At 42.9% G+C, this 19462-nt stretch overlaps 1 protein-coding gene across 1 annotated transcript; it reads right to left on the minus strand.

The window, feature by feature from the left end:
* Positions 1 to 523: 523 nt before the first annotated feature.
* lratb.2 (lecithin retinol acyltransferase b, tandem duplicate 2) lies at positions 524 to 19175 on the minus strand (the record flags this gene model as incomplete). Its single annotated transcript, XM_084330157.1, has 5 exons — positions 524 to 2494; positions 13997 to 14149; positions 15331 to 15405; positions 17215 to 17320; positions 18892 to 19175. The coding sequence occupies 5 exons, from the start codon at positions 19173 to 19175 to the stop codon at positions 2339 to 2341; spliced, it is 774 nt and encodes a 257-aa protein (XP_084186283.1). The 3' UTR covers positions 524 to 2338.
* Between the last annotated feature and the right edge of the window lie 287 nt (positions 19176 to 19462).

The raw sequence follows: 19462 nt of genomic DNA on the forward strand, positions 1-19462 counted from the left end.
ACATCATCCGTTTAGCGACTACACACTAACGCTAGTTAACATTAAACTGCTGTGAACACAAAGCTTACCAGGTTTGTTTCGACTGGCTTGAACTAATTGGCAGCCTCCTGAATATAGTAACTATAGTATAGTAGTTATGTTGTCGAACTATTTCCGTTCAACGTCTAAGCTCAAAGAAAGTTCTGCTGCGCTGCCCGTCGGCCTGAGGAGACAGGGTGATGATTGACACCAGGACGATTCGGATTTGGCCAATCAGTACACCACTGGGGGGCGGGATCCTTTTTTTTTTTTTTTTTTTTTTTTTACAGTAATAAAAACAATCACGAACTTATATAAAATATGCCCAAAGTAATAAAACTGTTATAATTATACTGTAAATAATAATTGTTATAACATTAATAAATGTTAACACAAGTAACAACAATAAACCACTTCCATAAAATACTTTTATTTCACAAGTTCATATATGCAAAATGGAAACAAAATATGTAATGGTACATCATTCACCCACGGAACTATTGTTAGGAACATTCTAGAACATTAGGTCCGCCCGAACATTCTGGAACGTTTGTGATGATGTCATAGCAGAACATTCTAGAACATTAGTCCCGCCCGAACATTCTGGAATGTTTGTGGATGTCATAGCAGGACATTCTAGAACATTAGTGCCGCCCGAACATTCTGTAACGTTTGTGATGATGTCATAGTAGCTCATTCTAGAATATTGAACATTCTTATTTAAGCGGTGGCAGTTCCTGTCATTCTAGCTTTCCAGTAACGTACTGTATCATGTAGGTGTACTCAATAACTACTATTCGCTCTGCCTCGAGCCACAGTCTCCGACTCCCATCTCTCGGCACTACAATGTCCGAATTTTTTGTAGTGAATGTAGTGACATTTTTACATTTGAATTCCACAAATATAATTACCCATGCAATTGCAGTACATACAGTATGTAAGAAAAGTTGAGATCCAAGGCAGCTCTACAAATTTTAAAATGCCTTTACTAGTTGGCTTAAATTATTTAGAAAAAAAAAAAAAAAATGTTTCGGCCTACACATGGCCTTCTTCAGGGTGTATACAGTATGTGTGAGGAATTAAAACTTGGTCTAGCTAAGATCCAGTTTGTTCATTCAAACATCCATCACTTAATTTTCACTTTTTGAATCCTTTAATTTGTAAGGGCTGTTAAATTGTTGATGTATTGTATAGTGCAGCGGTTCTCAAACTACGGGTCACAACCCAAAGTTTTGGCTTAATATGCCTCGTTTGCCTTGTATAAATGTGTATTGATAACATTGTGTTGTAATAAAATTTTCTAATGTGATCCAGTTCAACAATGTGTGCTTTTATTTAGATATTCCTTATTTTCGAGATTGAAATTATGTGATACATTAAGTGTGGGGTCGCAAAAAAAAATCCTAAATAAAATGGGGTTGTGGTATAAAAAAGTTTGAGAACCGCTGGTGTGTGTGTATTGACCAAGGTCATGTACAGACTAGAGTAAAGAGTGGTACCGGTTCCAACATGATTGATTCTACCTGGATAAAATCATGTGCAGCACGAGAATCATAAGGATCCAAATACTTCTACTGCAAGCAGTGTGGTGCAGCCCACAAGTTGTTTTCAGAAGGAACAGCGAGAGACTTACGATTGTAACAACGATTCTCTGATGGAACAAGATGCCATTCACAACGTTTTAATTCAGCCTTTTCAGTGTTTGCATGGTATTTTTATATATATAAGATTAAGTATTGAATTTGGCACCATTTAGGAACCAGCGAACTTAAAAAATTATGTTTTGACACTGCAATCTGAAAAAGATTTTAAAGTGATACCCAACACTAGTATTGACACCCATGTAGGCCTATGTAATTTTAAAGTATACAAACATTGGGTTTTGAATGGATTCCATGGTACTTGAGTCATGATGATGAAAGTTGCTCATAACATAGAGTAGAAAAACAGGAAAATTACAGAAATACTGAAACAATGTTTTCACCAGTGATAATTACCAAGACCGGTTATCAGTGATAAGATAAATTACCAGTACCAGTTATCAGGCCAGAGAATACAGACACTGTAGAACTACCGAGACCGCTGACTAGAGGTGTGTGTGTATGTACTACTTACGGGAACAGACTGTCAACCAACTGCCTTTCATTTGAGGACATTTTGGCCGGTCCACACCAAAAAACACCAATTTAAATGGAGTTACAGGTTAGAATTAGAGTTAGAGATGGGCATATAGCATGTATGGTTAAGGTCAGGGTAAGGGGTATGAATGCAAGTGAATAGAATTTCCTCACAAGTATAGTAAAACAAGTCTGTGTGTGTTCTATGAGGCCATCCAGATGAGGAAAGGGACCAGGACGGCCAGGAAGGCGCAGGAGGCAGACAGGGCGTTGAGGTACCACACCAAGGACACTCCCAACACCGCGGTCACCTTGGCAAGACGACGACTCAGCAGCATCTTCCTCACGGTCTTACAGAACTACAGGGAGAGAGAGAGAGAGGGGAGAGCGTTATGCCAATAACAGGCAGAGATAGTTATGCCAATTTGTCATGCAGGCATGTCAGAACCACCGGGTCCATATGAGTCACAACCACCAAAAAAGTTTGTTTATTAATAGGGCTGAACAATTAATCAAAATAGTAATTACCTGTGTGTGTATATATATATATATATATATATATGGGGACTGTAGTGGGTTCTATATAGACATAATTCACCATGGTATTGTTTTGATGTGTTGATGGGGCACTGTCACTTTAAGGAGGTTGGTTTTGGGGTTGGGCTGAGAGGAGACACCCTGTTTTGGGGTTTCATTGATAAACGTTTGATGAGCTGTAGCTAGCGCGGCATAGTTCTGACCGCTGTCACTTGTGCTACTGCGAAATAAATTACACACGGCTTTGTGTGTCAACTGATAGAAATTGTGCGTTTCTCTATTCCGACGATTTCTACAGGACCATGTAAAAAATAAAAAGCTAATAGCCAAAAACATCACACGGCAACAATCATAACCACATTCCCAATCCTAAACCTATCCCAGTCTCCCTCTATATCCACAAACTTACAGTATATACATTATGAGAAGTCATGACAATAACATATAGATACCTTAAAGTATCAATTAATTTAATGCAGACATGACTGGTTAGTCAAGGTATTCAAAATCACAATATGGCGTGGTGCAATATTAAAATCACAATATGGCGTGGTGCAATATTCAAATCACAATATGGCGTGGTGAAATATTCAAATCACAGGAGGCAGCAATATTTGTTAAAAGGCTAAATGTGTCAAAATACCATTAAAAATTAATTATGTGATGCTTCAGAGATGTTCTGGCCTACAAATCTTCTAATATTGAAATATTCTACAGATTTAAGAAAACATCTTTGTTTTCAGGACCGGATGAGTCCTAAAAGTCTGTGCTGACCGCAGACTGCAGAGAGTGGCTCGATCTGCCGAACGCACAATCGGAGGTGGGCTTCCCACTCTCCAGGACATTTACACCAGGAGCTGCAAGGCCAAGGCTAAGAGAATAGTCAAATACTCTAGCCAGCCAAACAACTGCCTCTTTGCACTGCTGCGGTCAGGCAAGCGCTACCGGAGTCTCATGGCCAGTACAGAAAGACTCAAAGGAGCTTCTATCCCCAGGCCATCAGGATGCTCAATGGACTCGAACCCATCCATTCTACATTAAATTGCACACACATCCACATACTCATTACACCATATTTTATCTATTTATTACTAAAAGATTTGCACTACCCCTCTATTGTATATGAAGCACAATTTCAGGAGTCATACAGAACCAATGTACACATGTACTTTATATGTGACAAATAAAACAAAACTTACTTGATACAGATCACAGCAGAAATCACACCATGATCATTTGAATGTTTTTGCAGTGAACATTTTAATAACGATGCAATAATTATCATTCCCTCCAAATATCATTAATCAGTCAAAAATAATCTCAATTTAGATCATGATTTACAAATATTCAGGACTGGAAGGTATGGACATGGCTACCAGAGGGGAAGAGCTCCGGACTCATGATCGGAAGATCACCAGTTCGAGCCCCGGTCAAGGCCATTGTAGGAAAGTGGTGTTGTTGTCCAGCAGGGGGCACTCTGGACTAGTCAGTAACAATGCCCGTTACAGTGATAGGGACACCGTATAGCTGCAAGTGCAGTCCTTCAGATGAGACGCTAAACCGAGGTCTCGGTTGTTAAAAAACCCAGGACGCCTATCGCAAAGAGTAGGGGGTTCCCCGACGTTCCTGGCCAAATTCCCAATCAGGTCTCTGACATCAAGGCCCCCTAATCATCCCTTCCCCTTAATTGGCTGATATCAATCCCAGTCTCCTGAGCCGTTCAGCCATTGTGTAGTGTGACGTGTGCCTGGTGCCAGTGTATGGCAGCCATTGAGCCTGCATAGGCCAATGTTGGGTGCCACCAGTGGTGGTGAAGGAGGCAATTTCCACCCTACATTGTGGGGAGCGCTTTGAGTGTCTAGAAAAGCGCTATATAGATGTAATGAATGAAGGTATGGTACAGGGCTACCAGAGAGGAAGGTATTGATGAAGAGGAAAGTATGGTACAGGGCTACCGGAGAGGAAGGTATGATGAAGAGGAAGGTATGGACAGGGCTAACAGAGAGGAAGGTATGATGAAGAGGAAGGTATGGACAGGGCTAACAGAGAGGAAGGTATGATGAAGAGGAAGGTATGGACAGGGCTAACAGAGAGGAAGGTATGATGAAGAGGAAGGTATGGACAGGGCTAACAAAGAGGAAGGTATGATGAAGAGGAAGGTATGGACAGGGCTACCGGAGAGGAAGGTATGATGAAGAGGAAGGTATGGACTTGATAGAAAACTAGAACAATCAGCCTGGAGTTCAAAGTAATCAAGTTAAGTCCAGTCCTCCATCTCCTTCACGTCATCTAGTGATATATGGAGGGGAGAGAACAGATGGTGGAGGTAAACGGTACCCTATCCCCCCCCCCTCACAGTGAGCTGTGGTGTTCCACAAGGAAGCATACTAGGACCGCTACTATTCCTAATTTATGCAAATGACATGTCGTCAGCTTGTGACTGCAACTTGTTCCTGTTTGCGGACGACTCAGCCCTGCTGGTCTCTGACAAGAACAAGTTACAGGTTGAAAAAGCCCTCAGCTCGGAACTCGGCAGAATCTGCACCTGGCTCGCTGATAACAAACTATCATTACACATGGGCAAAACAGAGTCCATTCTCTTCGGTTCAAATAACAAACTCAGCAAGACCGACGGCTTCTCAGTTACAGTGGGTGACAATATTGTCACAAGGAAAGATGAAATTACCTACCTAGGTTCCATCCTAGAGGCTAATCTTTCCTGTGACAAAATGGCATCCAATGTAATAAAAAAAGTCAACCAACGAACTCTATTCTTGTACCGGATCTCCTCTCTGGTAAACAAGAATACCCTGAAGACTCTGGCAGGAGCACTCATTCAAGGGTACTACGACTATGCTTGCACCTCATGGTACCAAAGCACCTCAAAGGCACTAAAAAACAAATTACAAACATCTCAAAACAAGCTAGTCAGACTACTGCTTGACCTGACTCCTAGAACCCACCTCACCCGGCCCACTTTGACAACCTATGGCTTAGAGTAGACGACAGAGTACAGCAACTTGCAATGGGCCTGGTCTACAAGATACACTACGCGACCAAGGTACCCATGTACATGTCAAAATACTTCCCAAAGGTCAGTGAATACCACGATCACAACACCAGAGGGAGCTCCACAAATCATGTTAAACCCAGATTCGGCTCAAACAAGGGACTAAACACGTTTCGCAATTATGCCACATCAATGTGGAACGCCCTACCCAAAGCTGTAAAGGAATGTGAATCACTACCCACTTTAAAAAACACTCCAAGAACACCTACGGGAGACTGCAATTCGAAACTGGCCCCTACAAATATCTTAACCCAGTTGTACAGTAAATTACCAAGTATGGCTTTGTCAGTATTCCAATGTACAGAGTACAGTGTGTGTGTGTCCCCCCCCAATGTACAGCCCCCACCCACCATCCCCACCCCCCCCCCCCCCCCCCCCCCACCCTCCTCCAATGTACAGTTTCTACGTCAAATGTATATACACTCTTTTTCTGGACACTTTTTGTATCACAAACAGTACTGTATTTGCAAATCTGATATGTCAAATGTATAGATGTAGCAGTACTGTCTATCTGTATGTCATGTATGTCATATATGTTATGAATTGAAAATGGGGGACCCTGATGTAAACAAGACAAAAGTCTTTCTCTGGTCTGCATCCCCTTAACAATTGTATGTATTGAGCTGTACTGTACCCATTCTGCAATCTGTTAATAAACTTTTCAATCAATCAATCAATCGTCTCCTCTAGCTGAGATCAAAAGCAGTAACAAGGACACTCCACTAGATGGGGTAGTGGTACCTCTAAAATAAATACCACCACAGAGACGAGGCATTTTGTTTTCTTCTTGTTGTCACATTCTAGACGCATTTTCAGTGTCGTTATACACTGTTGGAAAGAGGAGATTTTGATGAAAAGAATATTACTGTAATTATTTATCTATTCCCGAGATCAAAGATAATATATATTCTGTTGAATAACAAGTGTTTTCTAAGCATGTCTTGGAGGGGGAAAAGCCTTAAATTACGGAGGTTAAAGGGGAACGCCACCCATTTAAAAAACCCACATGTGTTCCTCCTGTACCCCTAAAATTCTTTTATTTTGATAATTTCACAAGTTTTGTGCATACATTATAAATTTAAACTGCTAAATGTACTGGACTAAACTTAAAAAGGGGGAATGTCACCCATTTTCATTATGTTCTACTTCTAACCCTAACCCTGTGCCCCAGGACAGGTCAGTATCTGTGAACAAGCACTATTCTCTCCTAAAGCTAGACATCAGAGAAAAGCCGCCAACCTGTGATTTGATGGGATGTAAAGTCTGGGGCCGCTCTGGAGACAATGAACTTACAAGGCCATAAAATGTTTTGTGTTGTGAAGCTACGACAGCCAAAATGAGCTTTTAATCTTGGTTCAGACCATCTAGCAACGCTAGAGTTTAACCCTCATCTGGGTGCATGTGCCCAATGCTCATTTCACTGATTCTTAACCTGAATCCCATGGTTCCGTCGTGAGGAGGACTTGTGATAACTGGACATGGTTCCGTCGTGAGGAGGACTTGTGATAACTGGACATGGTTCTGTCGTGAGGAGGACTTGTGATAACTGGACATGGTTCTGTCGTGAGGAGGACTCAAGACGGCCAGGATGTGGTCACCCAGAGGAGAGCGGAGCTCTGGTGAACTGCAGCAGTTTTTCAACTTTCCTCGAGTTGGACCCACTGCTACCGTTGAGAATAGTTGAGGAAATCGTGTCTGCAGTTCAGCTAGAGGTCTGCTCTGCTCCCAGGGACAACATCTGGTGGAGTCCCTCAAGGGGCCGAGCGCTCGAGACGCAGAATGCGTTTTTAAGTCTTTGTTTACGCAGCGTAGGTTCTCAGAGCACGGATACTCTTCTACAGCCTGCTTCACACTGGCACAGTTAACAACACAGTCACACCTAACGTTAGTTAGTACATCCACAGACTGCCACGGAGCGGCTCCACTGGAGCAGTTGGGGGTTAAGTACCTTGCTCAAGGGCACTTCAGAGGTTGGTAATCGAGGGACGGGAGAGTGTTGTTCAGTCACACTTCCCCGCCCAGATTATCGCTGCCAGTCCCGGGGGATTGAACCGGCGATATTCTGGTCACAAGCCCGCTTCTCTAACCTTTAGGCCCCCTGGTACGTTTGTTGTCAGATTATCGGCTATGTGGCCCTTTAAGAAATAGGCCCCTTCTCCACACACACCCTATTTCCCCATCTTTGTTTTGAGTCTCATACATACACACTCACCATTTAGGTCACACAGCCCACCAACAAAACCAACTTAGCACATGAGCGGAGTGGTATGCGTTCTGAAAATTCTTTCGCAAGTCCTCCCTCTCGCATGTTTAACCACACGCCTAATGACTGCTCCGGTGCCCTTACAACATGCCAACCCGGAGCGCATGTTGGAAAACAACGGCTCCGTCACAATGGAGCTCTTGTTGACTGCAGTTGTTGCTGCGACCGAGGGGGCTTAACCCAATTAAACTGAGACCTTGATCTGAGCCGTGCGGTGAGTCCGGCTGTAAAAATCCCAAGGAGACCGTTTCTGAGAACATTAAAAGCTGGCGTGAGAAAAAGAGGTAAAGTAGTGGGGGGTCCGGTTTGTCCATGTACCCGTCTGTCTCTCCGTCTGTCTGTGTACCTGCCTGTCTGTCCATCCGTGTACCTGTCTGTCTGTCCGTCTGTGTGTGTCTGCCTGCCTGTTTGTGTGTGTGTGTGTGTCTGCCTGTCTGTGTGTGTGTGTGCGTCTGCCTGTCTGTGTGTGTCTGCCTGCCTGTCTGTCTGTCTGTCTGTGTCTGCCTGCCTGCCTGCCTGCCTGTCCATCCGTGTACCCGTCTGCCTGCCTGCCGGCTTGCCTGCCTGTCTGTGTGTGTGTGCTCGCCTGTCTGTCTGTGTGGATGTGTTATAGCCAGTGCTACTCTGAAAAGTAGGTTACAAACATCACTGTCATTGGCAGTAACATGTAGAACGTTACGTCCAATGAAAGAAGGCTGAAGAATCTAATCTAACACATTAACCTAATCCAGAAGAACACATTCATCTAATCCAGAAGAACAGATTCATCTAATCCAGAAATCACTTTTGTGCATAATTAGCTTAGCTAAAATATCTTTTCTGCTCCTTTCTTCAAAAAATACATCAGTCAATCATCAAACATATACCAGACTTGTGTATTCAAGTATAAATATGTACAACTGACTAACTACCTGGCCCTTTCCATAATCCCTTTAAAGGAAAACTCCAACATTTTGGGAAATTTGCTTATTTAACATCTTCCCTGGAGTTAGACAAGAAGATACATACCTTTTTTTGTCTCTGTGCGTGCATTTAGCTTTGGGAACAGTCGCTCCGTTAGCTTCATCACTGGAAGTGGGGGGGGGGGCCGGAGCCTGACGTTCCCTACAGGGTCTTACAGTCACCAAATACAACTCCAAAACGTTCCTGTAAACATGTTGTGACCCGTGTATTCACCACGTGGAGAAATACAAAATTATTGAATTAGACAATTACGTTTTATAAGCAAATATACTCTGAATTTTTTTTTGCCTAACCACTCGAGTCTCTGGGCGCAGTCAGTGGTTTCAACGTGAATCCGTGTTTGTTGATATTCTCATTCCTTCAAAGGATCCGAACCGATTGAAGTTTATGGATACCATGACTTAAAATCCTCTTACCTTGACGATTAAAAGCCTCCCCAATTTAGAAAACAGTAATCCAATGGCTGGTATTGATAATATAATACTAACTACTGCACGCTCGGAGCTAACCGGCGCTAACACAGAACAGGATGGTAAAGCAAATATAATTACTTCCTTTCTGGGGTTTTCAAAATAAAAGTGTGACGTTTATAGCAGCGGAAAACGTTTATTTTGTACATTATCTAACGTTAACACGAACCTAAACTAACTTTAGGTTAGTTGTAACGTTAGTTTAGGTTCGTGTTAAATATTTGCTTATAAAACGTAATTGTCTAATTCAATTATTTTTTATTTCTCCACGTGGTGAATACACAGGTCACAACATGTTTACAGGAACGTTTTAGAGTTGTATTTGGTGACTGTAAGACCCTGTAGGGAACGTCAGGCTCCGCCCCCCCCCCCCCCACTTCCAGTGATGAAGCTAAGCTACGCTAACGGAGCGACTGTTCCCAAAGCTAAATGCACGCACAGAGACAAAAAAGTATGCATCTTCTTGTCTAACTCCAGGGAAGATGTTAAATAAGCCAATTTCCCAAAATGTTGGAGTTTTCCTTTAAGCTTTCCTCAGACATTCACTCTTATTCCACACACTGACTTTAATCTTCCCTTAATCAATACACATTAAAATACAGAGAACCATCTCTTTTGAAAAATCTACTTCCATCACTACAGTTATCACTATCAAAAAACATTAAAAGGACCTTAATTAGCAAATATTTATAACACTATGAATTCATTGTAATGCATCTCATCTTGCAACCAATGTCTATGCAAATTGTAGTGCGTGTTTTCCTTTGTTTGGATTTGAAGCCTTGACGATGTCATAATCATTGTTCTTATTTTCCCAGTATGAATAGTGATATTAACCCTTTATCTGCCAGGGATTATTCTGATCTTAATCACCTCTCTGCCACCACTGTAAGTCTATGGAGATGTTCCCCTTCTTTGCAGGGCTATAACTTTTTAAATTGTATTGCTAAATTGACATTACTATGGCCCATTCAACGTCAAGTATCTATCGTTTAGGATGTAGCAACCTTCTACTTTTTCATTCACATATTCATACTAAAATACGGTCTAAAGTATAAATATGTTTTTATCGTTTTCTGCTGCATTCTGCAGAACGTGAGTTATAGCCATAAATACATATATTAGATCATCAAATGTAGTTTGATACCGATTGACGTCAGATTAAAAATTTCAATTGTACAAGGTCCTAAACGTCATGCCTCATCATCTGCTGGTGACCGGAGGGGGGGGGGGGTTTATAAGTCCGTGGCCGACGTTAAATCATTTATGTAGTATGGGTGAAACATAGATCAGAGCAGTTTGTATGGACAATAATAATCAAACACGCTGAAACTCACCGCAGCTTCCTCGTAGCGATGGGGGATGCTACTGGAGCAAAAAGACCGTTATTATGGGATGTCGATCTTGTTGGTCCAGTTCCAGGTTGTATAATACTATATACGTCCAAATCATATTGTTTATCGAGTTATTGGCAACGGATCGCTATCCAGTGTATCAAGCTGGAGTCCCGCGAGCGATAGCAAGTGGCCGGACGAAATATGAGTGAGCACCACTTCCGGTCGCTCACTTCCGGTTTTGGCACCTCGCCGATCGGCCACCAGATGGCGGTCTTGCACCGGAGAGTTGAGAGGAGCTCTACAGCACCCGTCAAGTCTCCGTGGGTGAAATATGATTGCCATGACAGATTTTTGAAATATTGATCTCAAAGACGCTGTACGACGTCATTGGCATATTACGCATGGCGAGGAATGACGTCTAAACACGTCATTGGCGATTAAAGGGTCTTGATATGACATGTTTGGTGTCTTAACCTCTCCTGCGCAATGTTTTAACTTGTTCTTATTGTATTTGTATTTATGTGCAAATTAACTTAAAAGTAAACCAATTAATCTGCACTCGCTGAACAAATATAATACAAGGTTTCTTCTTTGCTCACAAGGTGCAGCCGATTTGTTTTCCCTTCATTCAGTTCACTTTACGTTTTTAGATGAACAATGTTTTAACCTAATCATCTAGTATTTTGTAAGTTGGAGTGTTGCTTACATTCATAGTTTAAAAGACGACGTATCGACACTTACATGGTTCTTCAGGGCAACGACTAAACTCATCCGGGGCAACACTTTACTGCCGTCAGGTAAAACCCTCACATCTCCAAAGGGCCAACTTTTCAGGAACTTTTCAGGAATAAAAAAAAGGTGCTATACTGTAGATAACATTCAGCCACTGTTTCTATTCTTACCTCCATCTCGAAAGTCATGGAAAAATAATAGTCTACGAACAGGTCAAAAAGTACACTGCGAAAAAAATAAAACTAATCTACGAATTCCAATCTGGCTTCAGAACATCCCACTCCACTGACACATGCCTTCTCTATTTGAACAACCACATCAAACAAGAGGTGGACGCGGGCAAATAATGCAGCATGGACATGCTGGAACTACAAAAGGCCTTCGACACTGTCAATCACTCCATTCTGATTGACAAGCTAAAAGCAATTGGTTTAATTGGTTTTGATAGTCTTATCAGTGAGCTGGATGCAATCCTACCTGGAGGGGAGAGAACAGATGGTGGAGGTAAACGGTACTCTACCCGCCCCCCCCCCCCCCTCAGTGAACTGTGGTGTTCCACAAGGAAGCATACTAGGGACCGCTACTGTTCCTAATTTATGCAAGTGACATGTCGTCAGCTTGTGACTGCAACTTGTTCTTGTTCGCGGACGACTCTGCCCTGCTGGTCTCTGACAAGAACAAGTTACAGGTTGAAAAAAACCCTCAGCTCAGAACTCAGCAGAATCTGCACCAGGCTCGCGGATGACAAACTAGTCCATTCTCTTCGGATCAAATAACAAACTCAGCAAGACCGACGGCTTCTCAGTTACAGTGGGTGACAATATTGTCACAAGGAAAGATGAAATTACATACCTGGGTTCCATCCTAAAGGAAAATCTTTCCTGTGACAAAATGGCATCCAATGTAATCAAGAAAGTCAACCAACCAACTAGATTCTTCTACCAGATTTCCTCTCTGGTAAACAAGAATACCCTGAAGACTCTGGCAGGAGCACTCATTCAAGGGTACTACGACTATGCTTGCACCTCATGGTACGAAATCACATCAAAGGCGCTAAAAACAAGATTACAAACATCACAAAACAAACTGGTCAGACTACTTGACCTTACTCCTAAAACCCACCTCACCCCTGCCCACTTTAACTACCTAGGATGGCTTAGAGTAGAGTAGACGCCAGAGTACAGCAACTTGCAATGGGCCTGGTCTACAAGATACACTACACCACACAGGTACCCATGTACATGTCGAAATACTTCCCAAAGGTCAGTGAATACCACGCCTACAACACCAGAGGGAGTTCCACAAATCCCTGATGTAAACAAGACAAACGTCTTTCTCTGGTCTGCATCCCCTTAACAATTGTGTGTATTGAGCCGTAATGTATTGTACCCATTCTGCAATCTGTTAAATAAAGTTCTCATTAATTCATTCATATGTCACACTACTAGAGCATCAGCTCTAGTTTATCCAATCAGGTGCATTCCACATGGGGAAATAGGAAGTAGGGAGGGGATACATGCACTCAACAACATTCCTTTTGGACCCGTAATTTTCTTAATAATATTTGACACCTTTCTAAAATCTCTGGATGTTAAATTATATACAGTATATATATGATTAGTCTACATAAAATGTTATCTATAGCACCTTTAGGAAAAATTACCTTGTAATCAGATCCGACACCCATTGTTATTGAAGCTCTAATACCCATGGTTATTGAGGCTCTAATATTGTATTTTGAATGTAGGAAGGGAATGCACACGCTTCAACCCGTTTATGAAGACCAGGGCACGGTGCTTCTCAGAGAAGGACTGGGGAATCAAAGAGGAGAGGACTGGAACACGCGGGTTAGCTTAATTTTGCTTCAACGTTAGCTACAAATATGACTGACGTTTTGACACAACAGCGCCAGTTATTTTACTCCGTTGCGTCGAAACATCTGTGATACTTGTACCTACCTATAATTAAGAAACTGAGGCTGATCTGTGAGCTCCAGTATTGTCCTTTTGAGTTTTGAACGGGACCTAAAAACATCATGAAACTTACAACACAGGTGAACTTTCAATTCAACTGAATTGAAACCAAGGATTTCATCCGACGGCAGTGATTTGTGAGGTTGTGATACGATTCTGGTACCATTGCCATTATGACGTACAGTGAAATGGAATGCAATTCAGATATGTTGCTCTTTTGTTTTTAAAGCAAATTACTTTGTATTTTGTTCCAACTGTTGTAGAAACTACTCAAAGTACTTGTTTAATTGATGAAAGGAAGACAAAAATACAGTACAATATTAAAAATGAGATATTATAAAAATGGTAACCACTGCCAGGAGGTCCTTCTGTAGTATGTACTATACTGTAGCCTACAGACTGTTTTAGCCAGGAGGCCCGTCTGTATGTACTATAATGTCGTCTACAGACTGAAAAAGGTTTTGACCAAGTGATCACTAGCACTAGTGAAAGCAGCATGTAGAGATTCAGATGTACCTGAAAGGTCTGGAAGCTCATGACGGTTCCGTATCGACAGTACATGACATAGTGTTCACAGTTGTACCACAGCAGACTGTAGCTGCAGACGCCTTGGAGCTTTTCAGCCCGGCGAGCCACCTCCTCTCCCCGCAATGGTGGACGGCTGCACACCTGGTCCATTAGGAAGACATAGGGAGGTTAGGAAACTGGCTGACATGGCATTCATGGTCCACAGATAGAAAAGGGAATTGGTCTCTCAGTTGTAGCCGTTTGGCCCTGTAATCCAAGCACTTCACATGGTAGAGCCCTACACAGAGGGTAGAGACCGGTGTCAAGCTAGCGACAACAACAATGACTTTAGGCAAAATTTTATTGATTCGGGACAGTTTTTTTTTTTTTTTACGTTTTTTGTTTTGGCGTTTTATCGCTTTATTTCTACTGTCCAGTAGGGAGAGACAGAGGAGGAATGGGAGACCGAGTGGGGGGAAGACATTCGGCAAATAACGACGGGTTGAGGAGTCGAACCCGGGTCGGCCGTGTCGCGGCTGAGCGCGCTATGTGGTTTGCCACCGATCAGCAGAGGGAGGGGCGCGCCAAACAGGAAGTGCTCATCCATATTTCGTCCGGGCACTCGCGATCGTTAGCCGGACTCCATCTCAACACACTGGATAATCAATCGCTCGCCCTAACTCAATAAACAACGTTATTTGGACGTATATAGTATTATACAACCTGGAAATGATTCATCTAAATCAACATCCCATAATCGAAAACTGTCTACTCCAAGCTGATCGTCCAACGGCGCGAGGAAGATACGGTGAGTTTGAACGTTATTTTCTAACGTGTTCCATATAAACTGCTCTGATGACCATATGACCCACACTAGACGAATGATATAACGTTGCCCACGGAATTATAAACGACCCCCCACCCACCCGGTCAATATCAGATGATACGTAGTAACTTCTAGAAGTACCTCCAGTTGAAATTTTTCATCTGGCACCGATCGCTACCAAACTGTATTTGATCATCAATATAATGCATTTGGGGCTATAAATCAAGTTCTGGAGAAAGCTGCAGAAAACGATAAAAACATACTTATACTTTAGACCATATTTTAGTATGAATATGTGAATGAAAAAGTATAACGTTGCTACACCCTGAACAATGGATATAAGACATTGAATGGGCCATAATAATGTCAATTTAGCAATAGAATTTAAAAAGTTATAGCCCTGCAAAGAAGGGGAACTTCTCCATAGACAAATAGAGCTGGCTAGGGATGGTAAATTATGAATTTAACCATGGCGATCAAAGTGTTAACAGGGTACGTTCGGTTTTACTACCGTTACCTTGTCCATCTGGTTAACAATGATCTCTGTTCCGTAGGCAAAGTCATCCACAGAGTCCACCCGCACACTGGCACACTGAGAGGAGAGACATATTCAATCAATCATACTAGTTTAACTGACCTTTGTATGGATATCACTCATAGTGGTACATGGGCTAAAAACCACATTTATGTATGGGGCTGTACGTTAACTTTTTTTGCACATAGCACTGGTGCTACAGAGGTTGATAGTTTTGTAGCACAGGCCAAAATCTTGTAGCACAAGTATAAAACGTGTTATATTTGTAACAGTCACAAATGTGCCTATTGTATTTGTGTTATTTAGTTGCAGTGCCATGTTTGGCTGTCATTTAGTATATCGCCATGTGTTGTTATTATTACTATAATACTCTCATATGCTATTTTCAATTAATATCATAAACAACATTAGGAATATTAGCATAATTTTGAGTGGACTGAAGGAGTCAGCGTTAATTGTTTTAAATGCAAATAATTTATTGAAACATAGAAGTGGGGTCGGTTGAGACACACGCACACACACAATGGGGGACCCTGATGTAAACAAGACGAAAGTCTTTCTCTGGTCTGCATCCCCTTAACAATTGTGTGTATTGAGCCGTACTGTACCCATTCTGCAATATGTTAAATAAAGTTTTCATTCATTCATTCACACACTGTTTCAACTCACCACCCCTGCATCATATTGTAGTCTAGTCTGTCTTCAAACTTCCACTCCTCTCGAAACTTTTTTATATTTGAATATCAACATTATCTGTCCATCCTCAGTAATCCTCAGTTCACTATAATATACTCCTGTCCTGAGTCCTGACTAGTGACTTCATCGTCTTTCCAAACGCACGCACACACACAGGGAAGGGGAGAGAGTGCCCCCCCCATTCCCCTTTCCCCAGTCCACACTGTGCTGTTCTCTATGGCTCTGCGCCTCTGCCTCTGATCAGGATTAGCTTGTTAGCTAACGTTGTAGTGATTGTAATGGTACATAAACGTTAATTTCGGGCGATGTGCGCATAAAGGAATGTCGACGGTGCAAAGCATGTAGATGCATTTGACCCGTTGCGAGAAGAAAAAAAAACTTATTTCGGGACGTGTAGGCGCACTGCTGTGTTAACCCCCCCCCCCCCCCCCCACCTCCAATGTACAGCCCCACCCCACCTACCCAACCTCCCCCAATGCACAGTTTCTATGTCAAATGTATATACTCTTCTTCTGGATTTTTTTAGTATCACAAACAGTACTGTATTTGAAAATCTGGTATGTCATAAATGTATAGATGTAGCAGTACTGTCTATCTGTATGTCATGTGTGTCATATGATGAATTGAAAATGGGGGACCCTGATGGAAACAAGACGAAAGTCTTTCTCAGGTCTGCATCCTCTTAACAATTGTATGTATTGAGCTGTACTGTACCCATTCTGCAATCTGTTAATAAACTTTTCAATCAATCAATCAATCAATCAATCAACGCTGCTCTGCTTTCAGACGCACGGATAGGGCGGATATGACTCGTCGAGTTGTCACGGAGTTTTTTCAAAATAAGAGTATCATATGAACCTGAGCGTTGCTAGCTGTCGGAGCCTAGTTATTATAGCTGGAGCTGCGCTTGGGCAGAAATGAGACCAGTTACAGGATTTTCAAAATAAGAGTATCTATATGAACCGAATCCCTATCGCACCAGTGCTACTGAAGTAAATCCATTCATCGCACAGACCGCTGTTGCTGTAGCATGTGCGATATATATGTCGCACTGTATAATCATATGCATCATTATATTCTCTTTCTCCCATACATAATCACCACCAGCATTATAATCATAATAATTAGTATTATCATTCTCACACATCAATAATGATCTCACACACACACCTTGGCCAGTACTCCCAGTATAAGTCTACCATTAGTCACCATCTGTTTGATTCTCCACTGGTCATTAGACAACGCAGGTAGGATGTCTGGGATGAAATGTGCCACTCTGGAGAAGAGAGGTGAGAGGAGAGATTAAGAGAGAGAAGAGAAGAGAGATAGAGAGGGGTGAGAGGAGAGGAGATGGAGAGAGAGTAGAAGAGAGATGGAGGATATGAGATAGGGGTGAGAGGAGAGATGAAGAGGATATGAGAGAAGGAGAGCAAGAGGGGTGAGGAGAGATGAAGAGGATATGAGATAGGGGTGAGAGGGAGGAGATTAGATGAAGAGAAGAGTGGAGATGAGGAGAGTGGAGTGGAGAGAAAAGGATAATAATAATAACTTTATTTGTATAGAACTTTTCATACAGAAATTGCAGTTCAAAGTGCTTCACAACAGTAAAAAAAAATACAGGCATAAGAGCATAAAAAGGATAGAGAGGTAGCAAGGTAAGGTAAATCAGTTAGGAGAGGAGTAGATAGAGGGAGATGGGGTGAGAGAGGAGAGAGGGGTGCGATGAGGAGGGGGAGGAAAGGAGTAGAGAGAGGTGTGAGAGGTGGAGTGGAGACAAGAGAGGGGTGAGAGGAGTGGAGAGGAGAGGAGAGAGGGGTGAGAGGAGTGGAGAGGAGAGAGGGGTGAGAGGAGAGGAGAGATAGGAGAGGAGAGAGGGTGAGATGAGAGGAGTGGAGAGGAGATGGGCGAGAGGAGAGATGGGCGAGAGGAGTGGAGAGGAGAGATGGGCGAGAGGAGAGGGGTGAGAGGAGAGGAGAGAGGGTGAGATGAGAGGAGTGGAGAGGAGAGGAGTGGAGAGAGGGGTGAGAGGAGAGATGGGCGAGAGGAGAGGAGTGGAGAGGAGAGATGGGCGAGAGGAGAGGGGCGAGAGGAGAAGGGTGAGAGGAGAAGGGTGAGAGGAGAGAGGGGTGAGAGGAGAGGAGTGGAAAGGAGAGATGGGCGAGAGGAGAGGGGTGGAGAGGAGAGATGGGCGAGAGGAGAGGGGTGAGAGGAGAGGAGTGAGAGGAGAGGAGTGGAAAGGAGAGATGGGCGAGAGAGGGGTGCCATGAGCGGCGCTGGACTGGACAACATAACACTTTCTTTCATCCTGTAGTATTTTGATAGTTCTTATCTTATTAAGACCCAGTTAATTGTATTGAGGGGCGTTGGTCCCTGCTTTATTAGCAGGGGAGACCAAATTATTTCAGCAATGGCCATCGCAGCCATTGATTGCCAAGGATTTGTAACAAAATATTTATTTATTAAGTTTATGTTAATTTATCCAAATACCTTCAATCCCCTAAAATGGGGGACTGTGTATTCATAGGGAGGGATGGAACACCAAATTAAAGTTGAAAGTCTGTACTAGTCAAAGCCAATGTTCCCTTTCTATTCCATTGTGCTGCTGGAGAGCCGAAACAGCAACAAGTGTTTCACTATGTGTTATAGACTGCACTGCGTCATCGTGGCTCCTGTGAGTTATTGTTATTATCTGAGAATCATAATAAGTTTAGCCGCAAAGTCGTCCCAACAGATTGTGCGGCACCATTAGGCACCAATTAGGCCACGTCACCAAGAGAAAACATTACAAGAAGAAATCATGCCGTGATGTCCGACAGCTGTGTAGCGAGGAGTGTGTGCTCTTCTCACCTGCCTCCGCCCAGGTAAATACCGAAGTGAGTGAACAGGGTCCTTGACACTTCCAGCAGGTCTCCTCTCTGGAACACGGAATCATACTTACTCTCTTTTATCTGTCTTCCTTTCTCTCTCTCTTTCTCTCTCTCTTTCCCCCTCTCCTTCTCCTTCTCCTTCTCCTTCTCCTTCTCCTTCTCCTTCTCCTTCTCCTTCTCCTTCTCCTTCTCCTTCTCCTTCTCCTTCTGGTCATCCGTCTGTGCCGCGATGAGGGTGAGAGTGAGGAGCCGCAGCGAGAACATGGTGTTTGTTTGTTTGTTGAAGGAGAAGGGAGGTGCGGACTCTCATCTCATTGGTTTTATTCCCGAGGAGGGAGGGCCGAGGGGGGGCAGTGCATTTGGACGCTCCTCATCAACTCGTAAAGTCGGACATTTCCCATCCCAGTTCACCAGCAGGAAGTTACACTCGAGGGACGAACAAATGGTAAACGGGCCGTTTCCATGATACCCGAGTTTACGACTTGTGACGTTTCTCCACCAATACGAAAGGTTGAATAATCTGGTTGAATCTGCTGCCTTAAGTTGCATCT

Source organism: Notolepis coatsorum (genome assembly GCF_963971535.1).
Source record: "Notolepis coatsorum genome assembly, chromosome: 1".
Classification (NCBI taxonomy): domain Eukaryota; kingdom Metazoa; phylum Chordata; class Actinopteri; order Aulopiformes; family Paralepididae; genus Notolepis; species Notolepis coatsorum.